Genomic DNA, 17287 nt, shown 5'->3' on the forward strand with positions numbered 1-17287 from the left:
CCCTATACTTTGATATTTCATTAATATAGTTTATTTCTACATTATTATTATATATAATATACATTATTTCTTCAATATAGTTTTTTTATTTATAGGAAAAATATTCGTAAACCATATTTGCCGCAACAAATCGGTTTCTTAGAACAGGCATTTGCCCATATAGGAACCGATTGCAACATTAGGCGTATTAATATTTCTGGCTTGCCGACCCTTCATATACTGAGCCTACTCCTAGTACTAGCAGAATTTTGCCAGAGTGTTTTTTGTGCCATTTTGTAACATTGTATGTATAAACTAATAAATAAATAAATAAATAAATAAATAAATTGTATCTGGACCTGCAATTGAAGCGCAAGACTGGTCTCTTTACCTTCCAAGCAACACAAATGTCCATTGTATAAAAATATGTCAATCCACTCCTTATCTACAAAAAACTGTTATCTCAAAATATTGTTAGACAAAATAATATTAAGTTGGCTAGGAAGTACCTACTCAAAAACTGCGAAAAAAGCGCTTCTTTGTCACTGAGGTATAATTAAAATATATCAATGTTTCTCGTATTTGTCTATATCTGTCATGATAAATGTTCAATGTTAATGAATTACTTTGCTTTAAAGTTTTAATTTGATCTTTCTAGAAACACTTTCCAGTAATTCTACTATGTTACGACTTTTTTCACGATGCAGACAATGCATAATATATTTTTTTTATAATATAAGTTTACAGTACGGTCTTTCCATTACATTTTTAATTAAAATGTACATAATTTCCATTTATTTAATTTTATGTAGGTATATATTATTGATTATGTAGGTAATTTAATCGCAGCCAATTTTGACAGTATGACTTTTTTCAAGAGATAATACGCAAGCAAAAACGTATATTATGTTTAGTTGAAGTAAGTTATATATTAAATATAATGTAGAATTATTAGTAGTATTTTTAAAATTATTAAGTTGGTGATGCAAAAGTTTCATACTGTGTAATATAATAATTTATTTATAATTTCATACTATTGAAAGCGCATCGAAACGATTAGGGATTAGGGTATCATCACTGTGTAGGGAATAACTTATGTAATATAAATATACAGGTATGGGTATCTTTATAGTTAGGCAGGTAACTATTACATAACAATGATTTGATGCCACACCGTCAAAGTGTAAACACATTCCTGCCATAAGTCGTTTTATGCATGTTCACGATGATTTGAGGATTCGGGGATGATTTATGTAATATTGTCATCATCGTCATCTGCATCCCGGATCAACTTTTGGAAATCACGCCAATAATATTAAGATGAAATAAAGACAATTTTCAGCAATATCTTTGCATAAAATGCATACACAAAGTATAACTTAGCAAAATGTTATAGTATAAATCCAAATGTCAAACAAATCAATGAAATTCATCAAAAATTTATCCCAAATGTGTTCATTTAAGTAATAATATATGTATAATATGTTGTTATAAATAATTTTGCTGAAAAGACGGTCATATATAGAGCCTAATGTTAATAATATAATTATATTCGTACCTACGTGTTCAACGAAAATAATAGGTCTCATTAATAACCCTACTTACTTAAAATTGTAAAACCAACTCTTTTATTTTAATATTTACGAGTATATGAATTGTTTAATGTTCGCGTACATACATATTGTTATCCGTTGTCTTTTTTTGTATCTATGTTATTTCATTGTAACTTGTAGGTAAATGTGTAACTGATTTTTGGGCGATATTATCATGTTCTGGTAAAACCCCCTAATAAAGAAAAAAAATGAGTTCGCGTTTATTTTGTAGAACTCCATATTAGAATTTTAAAATCAAATCAAACACTGATTTGAGTCTACTAATAATTGTATTTATTTATTTGTGTTTCCCCTTATAAGGGCATTTTCAAAAGAACGAATATGACTTGCGTTTAAAAACGAAATGAACCATAATACGTAATATAATATTGGTAATAATATGTACATAATAAACAATACGTACACCTCGAAAATATTAATTTTATAAAAAAGTGTCTACTTTCCATGTCATCTATAAGCATTTTTTTCCTTTTGAAGTTAGGTCGGTGGCAACATATTCAGCCAAGTTCGTTCGAATTTCAAATTGAAAAGTGTTTCCATGTCAGCGGTTTTTTCTCGCTACACGTTCCCGTTCCCGATCATTCGGGAATCAGTATAAAGTTAAAGTAGGTAGCATTTCAGCTTCAGTCCATCGCAATCCTGGCACCATTGGCATTGGCACCTAGCCATGGCTCATGTGCACAGTATCATTGTATTCCGGTACTTAGTTTCTTACTATTGATTCTTAGCTTGGAATAAACAATATTTCATGGATATTTCTTCAGAAATAGAGAAACGCAGGCTGGGGAAAAGCGAACGGACGGAAAAGGAATGGCTAATATAGTTATGGTTCAAAAGTTGTCGGATGTAGAGGAGCCGTTTAAAGCGTTTGAAATAAATTAAAGCATGAAAAATAGTAACAATTATATTTTTTTGTAATACATTAACTACGACACGGCACTAGAAAAAAACGCATTGCTTCGAATCGTCCGGGTCTTAGGAATGTCTGTTAATTTTATAATGTTTTTCACATTTAAAAAAAAGTTATTAAAAATAAAGTATAAAGTTTATATTTATATTTGAAGCACTAAAAATTAGTGGTTAAAAAAAAAGTTGTTTTATTTATTTTATTAAAAATAAAGTATTTTGTTCATAGGAATACATATAAAATATCTCCGTATTAACACGAAACATTGCTGTGAAAAATCACTATGAATAAATATATTTTACGTTCATCTCATGTACTGCAACCAAACGCGCTAGTCAATATATCACAAATTAGACATAATATACGTTTAAAAAATTAATAATATAATAAATACAGAAAAGTAAAATTCTGTATACAAGCTTTATATCTGTGTGATTACAGCGATGCCCTCAACTTAGGCTGCGTTACCTATACTAGTATGTAACATTACTTATGTCTTTTGACTGTGACGAAAATTACTATGGTGATGTTATTTGAGATTATGACTTGCATTAAAAAAATCTTTGTCGGAACGTCTTGGGAACGATGTCCTAAATTTATTTAATCAAATGGGTGTATAATATTTGGAAACGATATTAATGACGCGACGGAAAAAAAAAACCATCAACACAAGAGTCTGATTGCATGCAGTATTTGGTTATTACAAATTACAACAGTATTTTCTGTCATTGTGAAATTAATTTTAGTTTTCATCGTCAGTTTTTTCAAAGATCTTAAAATTAAAATAGACAGTTATTTATTTTTATTTATAAAAAAAATATTTACAGTAAAAGTATAAAATTACAAAACTTTTTTACACCCGTAATTAATAATAATTTTTCTACCTTTCTAATAGAGTAAAAATCCGTGTTTAGAGATGGAGTTCGTTTAGGTATGATTTTATATCATATCACCTATTCCATTATTTTTTATATATTTGTTTATTATTAATAAAAAATATTTATTTTACAGGATGGCCGCAGACTATTTATCGGAGCTCCTGGAAGCTGGTATTGGCAAGGTAAAATTGCGAATTAATTTTCTGGTTTTTCATCTCGCAAATTTTATATTTCATTTTGCAAACAGTAAAATACATTTTTGTATATAGTCACAATGCAATTTTTTTTTCACGTGTAATGAATGATACATAAAAGTATCATATGATTTTAAAGTTTCTACACAGATTTTTCTACACAAAAAATATTTATAATATATCACATTATTAGTAGATGTTTTTAATCATTTTTTCAGTATTCGAAAATGAAAAAAGCTAATCACTCATTTCACGTAAAACAAATTTATTTTATTCTAGAAACAAATATTTACGTGGTGTTTTGTTGTGTGCCAGTAAAATAGCATTTTTATATTTTTCAATTAAATAATAATATTATAATTTCACCGTCAGCGTCAGGATGTCAGTTGCGCCTATGCTATAACAACTAATGTGTAAAATTTTAGCAATTATTTTTATGAGTCGTATGATTTTTTTTTACTGTGGGAGTGTCTCCATGAAGAAATCCAGGTAAAATGTAATGTGTATTCCAGTTGCTCATGTTATCTCCGTTTTATTTTGGCCCATGTTTCACAGGCCAGATGTACTCAGTAAACCCGTCAGTCCGCCTGCCTTTCATGCCCCCTCGATACAAGGAGTTCGGCGAAGGTAAAGCCAGCCAACAGTTCTCAGCTTTTCTCAGTCGTTTTTCTAGAATGTCAAGCCGTGTATAGTAAGTAGGCCTTGCCGACTTTGACGGACTCTGCGACGTTTTCTGAGACGTCGGTAAAAGAAACCAATCACATGGCTTGACATCCGAGATAAAGTCGACAGTAGAAAAGTCAACAGTACAGCCAAGTAAAGCACTGACCGCCTCACTCACAATGCTATTTATTAAAAAACAGTAATTATTGTTTTATAGTCACCGTTGTACTTGTATTTACCCTGGCTATATTCTGTGTCAGAAAAGTTAGCTTGGTCCTAATTTTTGCTTTGACGTTTAATGCCATTATTTGCGAAAGCCACATTATAGATAAATCACGAACACATTTTTTCCATTTTATAAATTATTTTGATACCTCGCCACCAACTTTATTTATTTGTGGTAAAAAAAAAAAGTACCGTCATGTGTAAACACTATAACACAATAACATTTCCCGCTCAATATTACGTCAGTTCAATTTGGTTTATGATTTGGCCGATCTGAAATAATGGCATCCGTAAATCTTGATGGTGTTATATAACGTTATAATTCCATTAATTAAATTAATGATTAATACCAAACGGTGCAGGATGGGCGAATACAGAACAGGAGCTGCAGTACCTCACCAGACAGACACTCGCTGATCAAGATCTATTTTGTTTCAATGTTGTGATGCACCGTCCTTTTTTTCAAAATTACTTCGTTGCATAATATTGCTGTCTCTACATAAAATATAAGAATAGTGTAATGAACTTTACCAAAGTGGTCCAATACTGAATATTAAAATCATTTCAGAAAAATAAGCGAATAATAATGTCCATCATATAGTATGATTTTAATATATTTTCTTCAGAACTGGATTACTTTGAAATAATTCTTATCCTAATGGAATGTCAGTGTTGCATGACAATGTTAGTGAACGAGATTTATTTTTATTTGTTTTGTGTATGTACAATGATGTCGAGTTTATGTGTACGTTCCCATTTATTAATTATTATTGATGACTGTGGACATAAAATCACCAAATTGATCATAAATTACTGGTCGTAAAGTTGCTACTGCAACCAGTCATAATAACACCTAAAATTGGGTCAAACCTTCAGCCGATAATTATACTTTCATAAATTTATATTTTAATCATTTAATTAATAGGGATGCCAACCATTTTCTAAAATGATAATGTAAAATATTATTCTTATTTAAATTTTAAAATAGTATGTTTTTGATATTATGAATTTTATTTACTTCATCCCGATTAAATTATTTTTTAGAAAATCATTTAAAATTATTTACATGATGAAAATGGTACAGATTTTACTGATAATATTTAGTTAATTCAATATTATTATTATAAATTAACTGCTCATTGATATCTTACTAGATTTTAAACAGAATATGTGAAAAAAACTTGATATTTTCAGTCACTTTTATTTTTAAAAAAAACAATTTTTTTCTCCACCAACAAGCCACAAAAAGTAGCTTGGTGGGATTTGGTTTTTGAAAAATGTGTGCTTCATCCATAGAATTATTCTACGGATTTATCATATTGTATTTAAATGTTAAGTGAAATGCATTACTTTAAGAAAAAACCTTAGACAAGATTTTATCAGGGTGAAGTCCAGTAATATCTTAATTTACCAGGATTTGGTACTTTTTTTCACTAGAAAGTTAAAACTTTCATTAAAATAATACTTACCAACATCAAAATTTAAAATATCAAATACAATGCAAATATTTCTTATTCAAATGAATACCTACTGAATTTATTTAACATTAGGAAATAGTTGCCATCCCTAAAATAATAATAATTAATCTTAACACTTTAATCCGGATCCCGCATCCATATAACAATAATCTAGGTGGAAGATGGTTCGCTGACAATAACTGGGAACAAAATTTCTTCCAAATCTCATTAATGACATAATTTATTTCAGTTTTATGAGATGTGGTTTGGCCATTGATACAAACCTATTTTATTTATCCGGAAAGGTCATTGGGAAATACAATATTATTATTTTTACAGCATTCTTCCGCTTTAGTACCTACTTAATATGCCCTTAGTAAACCAAAATAGTCAGTCGGTGATGGATAATATACTGAAAATGGTTTCATTCACCTCTCCCCATAGACAGCCCCGTAACATCTAATACTGTAATATTACAAGAAACGGGATGTCATTTTAAATGTGTAAATAAACTACTTAAATACCAATAGTCACTTGGATAATGGAATCAATTATGTCACTGTAATATGTGGAGATAAAGTGCACAAATGATTTATAAATATAAATTTCAAAACTGTGTTTTTTATTCTTTTTTAAAAATTCTTTTGTAAAGCTCGTGTAATAAATATGAAATTTCAGCAGCAAAAATTTGCCTCTATAAAATTGGCAATAAAATTGGTAGAAATTAGTTTTCTCTTTCTGTAGGTTTTTTCACAGCTGGACGATTAATTTGGAACCTTCTTACATGAGACAGGCGTAAATATCTCTAATTGTGAGAAAAGTTTTTTTTTTGTAATTTTGTTATTACTACTACTACTACTATCACACCATTTCCCAGAGAGTAGGCAGAGAGGATGGACCGCCACACACATCTATTCTGGCATACATGTCCTTTGGTTCTGTCTGCTTTTGACACGACTAGACTTGAACACCCCACGTCTTCCTTGGTCGCTCTCGTCCCAGGTTACCGTTCATTCTTGCCATACCTATTTTACCATTATTTCGTCATCCATTCGTTCTAGATGACCAAACCATCTCAGAGACCCATTCTTGATCTTGTCAACTATACCTGTCTCAGATTTGCACCTTCGCCTGATTTTATCATTCGTAACCCTGTCATACATTGATTTCCCACACATTTGTTTAAGAGATCGCATTTTGACCGCATTCACTTTGATTTCATCCTTCTTCTGCCAATTCCACGTTAAACTCCCATACGTGGGACTAAAACTCCATTGTGCACTACCAGTTTAGCTTCGATAGACATATTTTTGTTAGCAATTACTGTACTTAGTGCGCCATTCATTTTGCTGCCCGCATTCACTCTCCTTTCAACATCTTGTTATAAAATTATAAAATCCTTTTTTATCTTTTTGAAATTTTTTATTCATTTATCATTAAAAAAAAAATACGCAGGTTAAAAACCAAGTAGACCATTGACATTTATAAATATTCTTGTTTACAATTTTAATTATTATAACTAATGTACAAATTGATAACATTTACCAAGTTGCATCCTTATATTGACTTAGATTAGTTGAATAGAAATGACTCTTTAAGTCACAAAATTTAGAAAAATGCATTACAAAATAGAATAGATACCATTGAACATAGAGAGACTATTTCTCACAGTCGAAAAAATAATAAATTGCCTAATTAAGCAACTAAATAAATATCAATTCAAATTATAAAAAATAAAATCATGATTATAAATCTAATTTATACACGGGTATATAAAAAGAATATTAGACTCAATCCAATATTTAATTTGACCAACTAGAGCTTGGACCAGTCTGAAAATTCCTATTAGATTGAGAATGTAGTTTATATTTTTAGTTGTAGTTAATAGGGTTAAAATGTTGATATTTACTGGCTTATTTTTAAGCTGTAGCTAAATAATGTACACAATAACAAAGCTTTAATTATAAAAATATGGAATACTACTGAAGTACAAATATTTTTTTTAGCGTAGATTAATAAATAGCCAAAGCTAATTTAGTATTTTTGTTTGCTCTTAAGAGAGCCTTATTAAGTTCTGCGGTAGATTTCTCTGACTGTGCGTTCAAATAGTCTCTCTTTCTATGTTGTTAAGTCGCTAACCTATTGTTGCGGTGGCAGGCCAGCTGTATTCGCAGAGCCTGGAGACGAGACCAAACGTGCTAAGCACCGGGGAAAGTCGGGCCACGGATGATGACTCGTACCTCGGCTACTCCGTGGCAGTTGGGGACTTCAGCGGGAGCGGGGAGCAAGGAGTGGCTGTGGGTATGCCCAGAGGTGGCGACCTTCTTGGAAAGGTACACATTAAACTATATAATATCCTATTTACTATAATTAAATTACCAAATAGATGTACAAGATTGCAGTCTACCTTTGTTGGGGTGTCTGGTAGACAGAATTATTTTGTCGACTCTCCAAACTTTAGACTACACTGGCTCGGAAACGAATACGGAGAAATTGATATGTTGTCAGTTTTTAGAGTAAAAATTCTTACGGCGATAAAATCAAAATAATTTTCATTATTTGAATATTGTAAAAATTACTCTTGATTGATGCTTCGATGTCGATCAAATTTCACATCTGAGACATTGTTTCAATTTATGAAGGTACTAGACAATAGACTATTTTTTAGTTTCTGTTCATACTGTTCATTCTGTTCATACAAAAGGAGATCTCAGCAGAATGCCCGTACGAAGTTTTCCTGTAATTTGAATCATTTCATACCAAAAACACATACGACTTTCGCACAGAGAAATTTCTCTTTTGTGGCCCCAAGAGTGTTCAAAGCCCTGGATGAACATATTAAGTTCTCCAAAACGAAAGCCATTTTCAGGAGAAGTGTGCAAGTTAGGATTTTGTCTTAGGGAAGAGACCATTGCAGGAGACTGCTGCAAGACATTGCATAGATTTAGATACAATACTCTAAAGCGTGTTGTCCAGATGTTTATTGAAATTTATGTTTATGTAATAATTTTTATTTATGGTATTGATTATAGACCTAATAGAGTAAGGGATACATTATTATTGTTTTTTTGTAGTGTGTATCTTTATATAAATCAATTTCCAGTAGGGCTGAACTTCTTCATTGGCAAAACAGTGAAGGTGCTGATCCATTTTTTCTGTATATAACATACATACATATGTATATGAATAAATGTTAGTACTAAAACTAGCCTATTGCCAATTTGGACTGGTCAACCTTTATATTTGATTTTCATTTCTTGGTATAGTGGTAAACTCTTTAGGCTACCATCTGAATGATTCTCTGATAATCCTTTTGGTATATATATATATATATATATATATTATATATTATATTAAAACTTAATCCAAATATGTTTTTGCATTCCTCCTAGGTGGTTCTGTACTCCTGGGACTTGCAGAATGTGCAGAACCTCACGGGGGAGCAGCTCGGTGGTTACTTCGGCTACAGTTTGTGTGCAGCCGATGTGGATGGAGATGGTCTGGACGACCTCATCGTCGGAGCCCCATTCTACACTCCCGTCAACAACGAGGGCAAATACGATGTGGGCAGAATCTACGTCATTTACCAAAATAGTGAAGAGGTTTGTTATAATTGGAGACATAGTATACTAAAACTTTGTAGGAACAACATCCATAAATTGATGATACCTGAAATATAGATCGTTGCCGGAAGAAAGCAACTTAGCATTTTCCGATTTATGTTGTTTATTAACGATTCTTAATGGAATTCAGTTGTAATGATATAATAACTTATATTTAAATAAAAGTTACAAATTAAAAATAATTGGTATACTTCCACTTATTTATTTGATCAATTAGCACTTTCACACTCTAATGGGCATCTTCAGACTAGTTAATATTATACTGTATAAAGATAATTTATATAAAACTAAATATTATCTACAGGTACGTGGCAGGTACATTAAAAAAATAAGTTGAAAAAGATACAATACATAATATTTCAATAAAACAAAGTGGAACTAAGTTACTGAAAACATGTGTTGGTAGTGAACTGAAAGGGAGGATTCTATTCTATAAAAATATTTATCGTATTATTGCAATGTACAGGGTCTAACTAAGGGGTCTAATAAGGGGGAGTTTGTAAATTCTATCTGCTGATTTATTAAAATTCACTATTATTTTTCATTCTTTTTTTAAATTTTTTAATTTGTAACTTATATTTAAATATAAGTTATTATATCATAAGCATTTTCTACTTAACACAATACATTACATTGTGCATGATCAACTTATTACACACAGAACAATAACTCTTAATAACAAAATCGGACAGCAAATTGAGTAAACTTTAGTAAAATTTGGCAAACTTATCGGTAAGTGGTTATATACAAATATTTATAACATTTAGTAAAATGTTTGACCACAAAGTTAATGCTTTAAATATCAATAAACTAAACTAAATAAAACTTTGTATCACTATTTCCAGGGGCGCTTCATGCGTGTCGACTCGCGAGATGGCTTCATGTCCAAGTCTAGGTTCGGCTTATCCCTGGCTGCACTCGGAGATATAAACTTAGATGGTTTTGGAGGTAATTCATCACTTTAATTTATTTTTGAAAAGTCAATTACAGCTGACTTTTATCTCACTCAGGGGATACGCAATAACATGTAAATGATATACTATAAGAATAATGGTGGAGAGATTTCCTCGCATTAAAATCAACGGGCTGGAAAAAGAGGCATTTAGGGTTTCAAAGGAGATCACCCAGATTGGGCTAATTTTTATTTGGCCGGCCAACAAATGTAAACACATTATTTAAATAGAACTCAGCATTATAAACATTTTTTATTACAATACCAAAGTTATATGTCAATTCTCTGAGATTATATTTAGGTTTGAATATTTAGCCTCAAAGTATCACTAAGCATAGATGTAAAGCAGTTTTTTTTTCTCAAAAGTGTTATATAAAGTGGTGTAATAGTAGGAAATTGCGTTTTAGTCTCACGTGCATTATAAGAAGGCTCAATGGAAAAAAAAAACAAAAAAATAAAAATAATTACTGTATTCAATATTTGAATATTATCCTCTATAAATCTCCTGATCTAACGAATATATTTACTAACCCTTCAGCAGGAATGTTTATGGCAGGCGGGTGCCTCGCATACCCCGTGTACCATACTATACACATCACATGGGGGTATGGGAGCAGCAGCTGATAGTTTTTCTGTCATTATGGTAGGAGCAAGAATAGTTCGCAATGGCTTGTCTGCCTGTGAAAGCTTTATCCACGCCCGTATACACATGATATATATTCGTAAACGGACATGCTGGGACTGGATTTGCCCTCGAAGTATATGGAGATCCCCTTTAGAATAGATATTTTTTTTGTTTGAATATTATCTCACAGACTTCTCAGCAACTTAGAACTTTAGTCTGATTTAAAAGTGTTTATTTTGTTATACTCTATTATAATATTATATTTAATTAAGATGGCTGGCACTTTCAAAATTAGCCCAAAAATGTATGGAGGCTGGGTGATCTCCTTTAATTTACTGTCATCAATTTCGGTTGTCAGACTTTGCCGTCGGCGCCCCCTATGATGGCATAGCGGGCCGCGGAGCGGTGTATGTATTCCACGGGTCGGCTAACGGAGTGCGCGAGAAGCCGTCGCAGATCATCAAGGCGGAGGACATGAACCATCCTTCTCTGAGCACCTTCGGTTTCTCCGTAGCGGGAGGCGTGGACTTGGACGCCAACCAGTACACTGACCTGGTGGTCGGTGCCTATGAAGCGGATACTGCTTTCCTTTTCAGGTATTTGTAAATCCAACAGAGTTTGTGTAATTTTATCCATTTTATTAACGTTTGGTCCCAATTGAAATAAATTAGTTTCTTATTTAAAGACGATTGCTGTTCAAATGCGCATTTACAGTATTTTAATACATATAATTGAACCGAGTTGTGGTCCCGTGGAAGTGTTGTGGACTCACGGGCCAAAGGTTCAAATCCCACCCTACTACAACCGGATTCCCCCTTTTCCAGCACAAGTTATTTACGACTTTAAAGAAATGGTCTGAAAATGTAAATATTTGGATTAATAAGAACTCAAGTATTTCTTTTTCAGTTAAATTATTTATTGACAATTCTTGATGGAATTCCATTGTAATGATGTAATAACTTATATTTACATATAAGTTATTAATTTTAAAAATACTTGGTACACTTCCACTTATTTATTTTGACCAATTAGCGCTTTCACCCTATAATGGGCATCTTCAGACTGCCTGATATGGGAGACTTAGAAATCAACAATTAATATTGTTTTAACAAAACATTTTTTTTTACTTTTATTGTAAATTTTATTTTAAAATTTAATTAATATGCAAATATTCACTTTGTAAAGAGCCCTTGATGTATTATATTACGAAAATGGCTCTAAATAAGTTATCCATAATTATAATAATAATCAATATCATCATCATCATCATCATTCCCTTTCCGCACCTAATGGTGCATAGAGCACTGTATTGGCACACCAATCGCAGCGTATCTTAATAATTTTTGTTACATAAAGGTAAGATGATCAGTCTCACGCTTCAGATACCAGTCCAGGGACTATGAAATATTTTTAGTGTAAAAACTCCCTTCTAAATAAATATTTCATATCAACCGTCGGGAATCGAACCCGAGACCTCTTGCATGGTAGGCAAACGCGCTGACCATTACACCACGAGGCCGACGAATAACAATAATGTTTATTAAATTTATGTTTTTTTTTTCTTTTTTTTGTTTTAAAGGAATAACCCGCTAAGCCTCTATTTAGAAGCTCGTCAGCAAGTGGGATAGAGGATATATGGAAGGAGATATTGAAAAATACACCACAACACCTAGACCAATTGAGAAAAAAATCTTTCTTGGATTTTTTTCTTCCAACTTGCGGGAATCGAACCTGCTTCTCCAGTTTCACAGTTGGCCGTCTAACCAACTGCGCTATGGCGCCTGTCTGTTGTATTTAAAACGATTTGCTATTTTGAGTGATGATTTACTTTCAAACATTAATTTAAGACATATTAAGATTATACGATAATGCACCTTATTTAATATTGGGTTGAGTTATCACTTGAGTTAAGCCAACAGGAAATGAACTAAGGGCGATTTGCAAATCAGTAGTATGCTCAACTAAATGTGTCTTTCCACCAAGTTAAGATATTGTTTTTCCCCTGACAGAGCGAAACCTGTAGTGAAAATGACAGCCAGTATTCTGTTTGGTACTGATTCCAAGTTGATATCCTTGGACGACAAGAACTGCACTCTCCTCAATAGGAAGAAGGTGGCGTGTACCACCATCAACTACTGCCTCAAGTACGACGGCATCGGAGTGGATACGATAGTTGGTAAGTTGCATGTCCTCTTGCTTTGCTAGAAATGTTATGACACCAAATTCATTGCCTTAATTTTTACTTTTTTTAGGTAATCCATCCTTAAAACGGTGATTTATGCCATTAAGCGGTTATTTGAAACCAAATTGAAATAATACCTCTGAAAAACATCCGGTTGCTCTCACTTATAAGCCTTTTGATAGGCAACTTTTCTTGACATTTTTGTCATCCAAGCGGAAAATTAATCAGTTTTGTCTATAGATTTTTTACCTGTCCTTCATTAGTTATTAGCCAGTGATCAATGTTAACTGTCACGCACCATTTTATTTACCCCTTTTGCATTGACTAATTTTACTAATAATCCCAATTAATATGCACATTATCGCCACATTTGTTAGTATTATAACATGTTTATATTGTATCGTTAGAGTTTCTATTAACAGGGAAATATCGCTTCAAATTATAAATATTAAATTTATAAGGACAAGCCATTATATTTTATTAAAACTCAGAGTAGTTTCATCTATCGTTTAAAGTTATGTACCAGCCAGGGCCGGATTTAACGGGATCTAGTGCCCTGTTACTTACTAAAAAGAGACAGGAATATACACATTTGTAAATTGATACGAGCATCTTATTCTCCTCTCTCTTGTAAGTAAGTGTCTGGTTCTTTAAAGCCAGTTAATAGACATAAAAGTGACACGATAAAGGAAGTTTTAACGGCACCCTTTCAATATATGGTTTTTAATAAGGCCCGGAATACACAATATGACAATATGCAAGTAGAAAAGGCTACAATATACTAATATAAAGATAGATATTTAAATTTGGTGCACATTTAAAGCTATGTATTTCTTTCCAAGCCGACGGATACATTTGCCAGTTCGGTGAGTCCAACAGGATATTGTACGCAACCAGCTCTTGTAAAATACCACTCGCTCTGGATGTTGTACTGCGCTTGTCCCGACTATATATTCTCCTTCCCTAGATGTGTTCGCATGCCACTTGATATGTTCAATCTGTTTACATTTGTGCGACACCCGACTACAGCCTCTATACTGAACGGATCGGAGAGGTCTAACGTTCTCTCCCGACTCTACCGCTAGTTTATTCCCATTTTCTAGGACAGTTATTTACGACTAGTTGAAAATGGCCCAAAGTAGAAACATTCGCATAAATCGTAAGATGACAAAAATGTCATTGTATTTTTTAAACCCTCAAGGAAAACATTTTGTAATGTATCTACATATACAATCGATAATGTCACAAAATTCAACTAGATGTAGAGAAAGACGAAAAGATATTAATATTTCTCCTTAATCATTCATTACAGTAATGTGTATTTACACTATAAATGTATTTAGATAGTTGTAATCTAATAGACATTTAGTGTAAGGAATTCTAATGTCGAGTCCAAAGAATAATAATTTTAAAAATCTAAATCCAATCCAACTCTCTCTACTGCTTTCTGAATCCTAAGTTTGATTTATGTCGTAAGGTGCATCTGCTGATGTTATTTACATGCGTCCATTCGTTAGTGACAGCTCTTAAGTTTATGATTCACATAACATATGAATCAGTTAGAAGACCGACTACTGTAACATCATGAGATGGACCTTTTACATAATATCTATTTGTATTTAATATGCATATTTTTTTTGTTTATGTCTGTGCTTTTTTATTATTTTTTTTATTGATCAATACAATTACATAATTGATACATATTTTTTTTACGTACAATCTACTTTTATAATTTTTAAATGTTATAGCTGTTACTTTCCAAAAAAGAGACTAGCTCTTGTGCTTGGAGAGTAACAATAACTTTATAAAAATCGGCCAAACAAGCGGCCTCCGTGGTGTAGTGATCGAGACGCTTGACTCACACATTAAAGGCTCGGGTTCGATTCCCGGTAAGAACACAAAAATTAAATGTGTTAGTTTTCTCAAGCCTGGGTGTTCTGTGATGTAATTCACCACTGTAATTGGGCCTCCTGGCCTGTTGTGGTTCGATATATATATATATGTGTTATCCATAAAATGCATATAAAAAAATATCTGGGGAATGATTACTAGCTACATATCTCAGAACAGGTTGTACCTAGTGATAGACATTACAATTTATATAATGTTCCCTTTTTTTCCCTATTATTTATTTTATTTATTTAATATTTCATAGTCCCTGGACCGATACCACAAACGTAAGACTGATCATAAGACTGATCATCTTACCTTCGTGTAACAAAAATTATCAAGATTTCCACTGTCATAAACTAAAGCCGCTGATTATCAGTCTTAACTCAATCACAGGTGCAATTATGAAGCTTCTCTATCCCTTAGAGAGTGGTTAATTTGGGGATATTTATTTTTTCCATGCGACTAATTTTTGTTTCATATATGGCCACACTGATGATTAAACATAAAAAAATATGAACTCGTGAATTCAAACATGAAGATTTTCATTTCGAACATTATTGCGGTCTTAAGCATTACCCAAAACATATAATAAGGTTGAATTGACCAAACCGTATTAGTTTTAATTCTGTTTTTTAAGCAGTTTTACACACCATTTGACGTTTAATCATCAGTGTGGCCATTGTATGAAGCAAAGTGTCGTCGCATCAATAAAAAAATATATTAAAAAAAGAATACCACTACAGGTGTTTTAACTTTTATTTATTTATTAATTTTATTAAAAAACAATGACAGACATCTAAGCATATACATACATAGATAATTACAGTACTCTCTACCAAATTCAAAATTAACATTTGATTATTATGAATTTTTTGCGTTTGTAATTTTTTCATTGTACCGATCAATATGCCGCTTCATTGCAACGAATTATCTCTCTCTAGTTTTTATCTAGTTTGTTTGGTGTGTTTCAGAATTTGATCTGCAATTCATCCTCGATGCTAAGAAGCCCAACGATCCCCGCCTGTTCTTCTTGAACAATGAGGGTCGCCATATGCTGAACCAAACCATTCCCCTCTCCAGAGATGACATGTACTGTAACTCTATGCAGGTTTATATTGTGGTAAGTAACTTTACAAATGAACGGCGGAAATAGACAAACTGTACGGACATATTTATTTATTATTTATATATGCCCAGACAGGCATAAAATTAAAATTAAAGAAATTTATTATAACAATTTGATATGTCTTAATGTCAATGGTACCAATATCCAATACAGGAAATCTATCAAAAATCTAGGATTACTAATGGATGAACATCTATGCTGGCGAGCTCATACTAATGAATTAAGCTGCAAAACATTTTTCAGTCTACACTCACTTAGAAGGTTGCAAAAATTCTTACCCTAAATGTGCTCTCGTACAAGCATTACTACTACCCATTCTAGATTACGCTGATGTTTCCATGACTGATTTAAGCTGTGAGAAAATCGATAAACTTGAACGTCTTCAGATTACATGCATAAGGTATATTTTTGGTCTTAGGAAATAAGACCACATTTCTGATTATCATAGGCAACTGAAATGGCTCAAAATCAGACAGGGGAGAGACTATCACTCCCTCTCACCTCTGCTTAATGTACTTCATAGTCCTGACGCTCCTATATACCTCCGTGAAAAATTTAAACGCTTTAGTTCATGGTTTGCTTCTTCGTATAGTGTCCATGCGGCTCGACTGTGGAATCATCTCCCACCCACCATCAAAGATGGTGAAAATGATTTTGATTTGAGTATGAATTATTACTCTAAAAACTGACAGTGGAAAATGAAACATATGAATTTCTCCATACTCTTTTCCAAGCCAGTGTAGTCTGATGATTGGAGAATTCACAAAATAATTTTGTACTACTACTCAAAAACATTTTTATATTTCCATTTAAATATTGTCTGTAAATAACCTAATTTTAGAGATTATTAAAAAAAAAATTCTCATCAGTGTTAATAAAAATAATTGAATCCTCGCTTTTCGTATGTCAACATACAAAAAGCAGTTTCTTTCCCAGTGTATCAGACTTGCCTGGTGACGGATTTATCTTC

General features: G+C 32.2%; 1 protein-coding gene across 1 annotated transcript in view; it reads left to right on the top strand.

Annotated features, from left to right (window-relative positions):
• LOC148277094 (uncharacterized) overlaps positions 1 to 17287 on the top strand; it is a 129501-nt gene that overhangs the window by 97389 nt on the left and 14825 nt on the right. Inside the window, exons 5-12 of the mRNA XM_088233335.1 lie at positions 3511 to 3559; positions 4127 to 4198; positions 8074 to 8249; positions 9309 to 9518; positions 10385 to 10487; positions 11475 to 11712; positions 13126 to 13292; positions 16163 to 16311. Coding sequence (XP_088089461.1) covers positions 3511 to 3559; positions 4127 to 4198; positions 8074 to 8249; positions 9309 to 9518; positions 10385 to 10487; positions 11475 to 11712; positions 13126 to 13292; positions 16163 to 16311 — 1164 coding nt within the window. The remainder of the gene's footprint in view (positions 1 to 3510; positions 3560 to 4126; positions 4199 to 8073; positions 8250 to 9308; positions 9519 to 10384; positions 10488 to 11474; positions 11713 to 13125; positions 13293 to 16162; positions 16312 to 17287) is intronic.

This window comes from Micrasema longulum, unplaced genomic scaffold, assembly GCF_059751315.1.
Source record: "Micrasema longulum isolate JH-2025_06_02 unplaced genomic scaffold, ASM5975131v1 h1tg001084l, whole genome shotgun sequence".
Taxonomy (NCBI): domain Eukaryota; kingdom Metazoa; phylum Arthropoda; class Insecta; order Trichoptera; family Brachycentridae; genus Micrasema; species Micrasema longulum.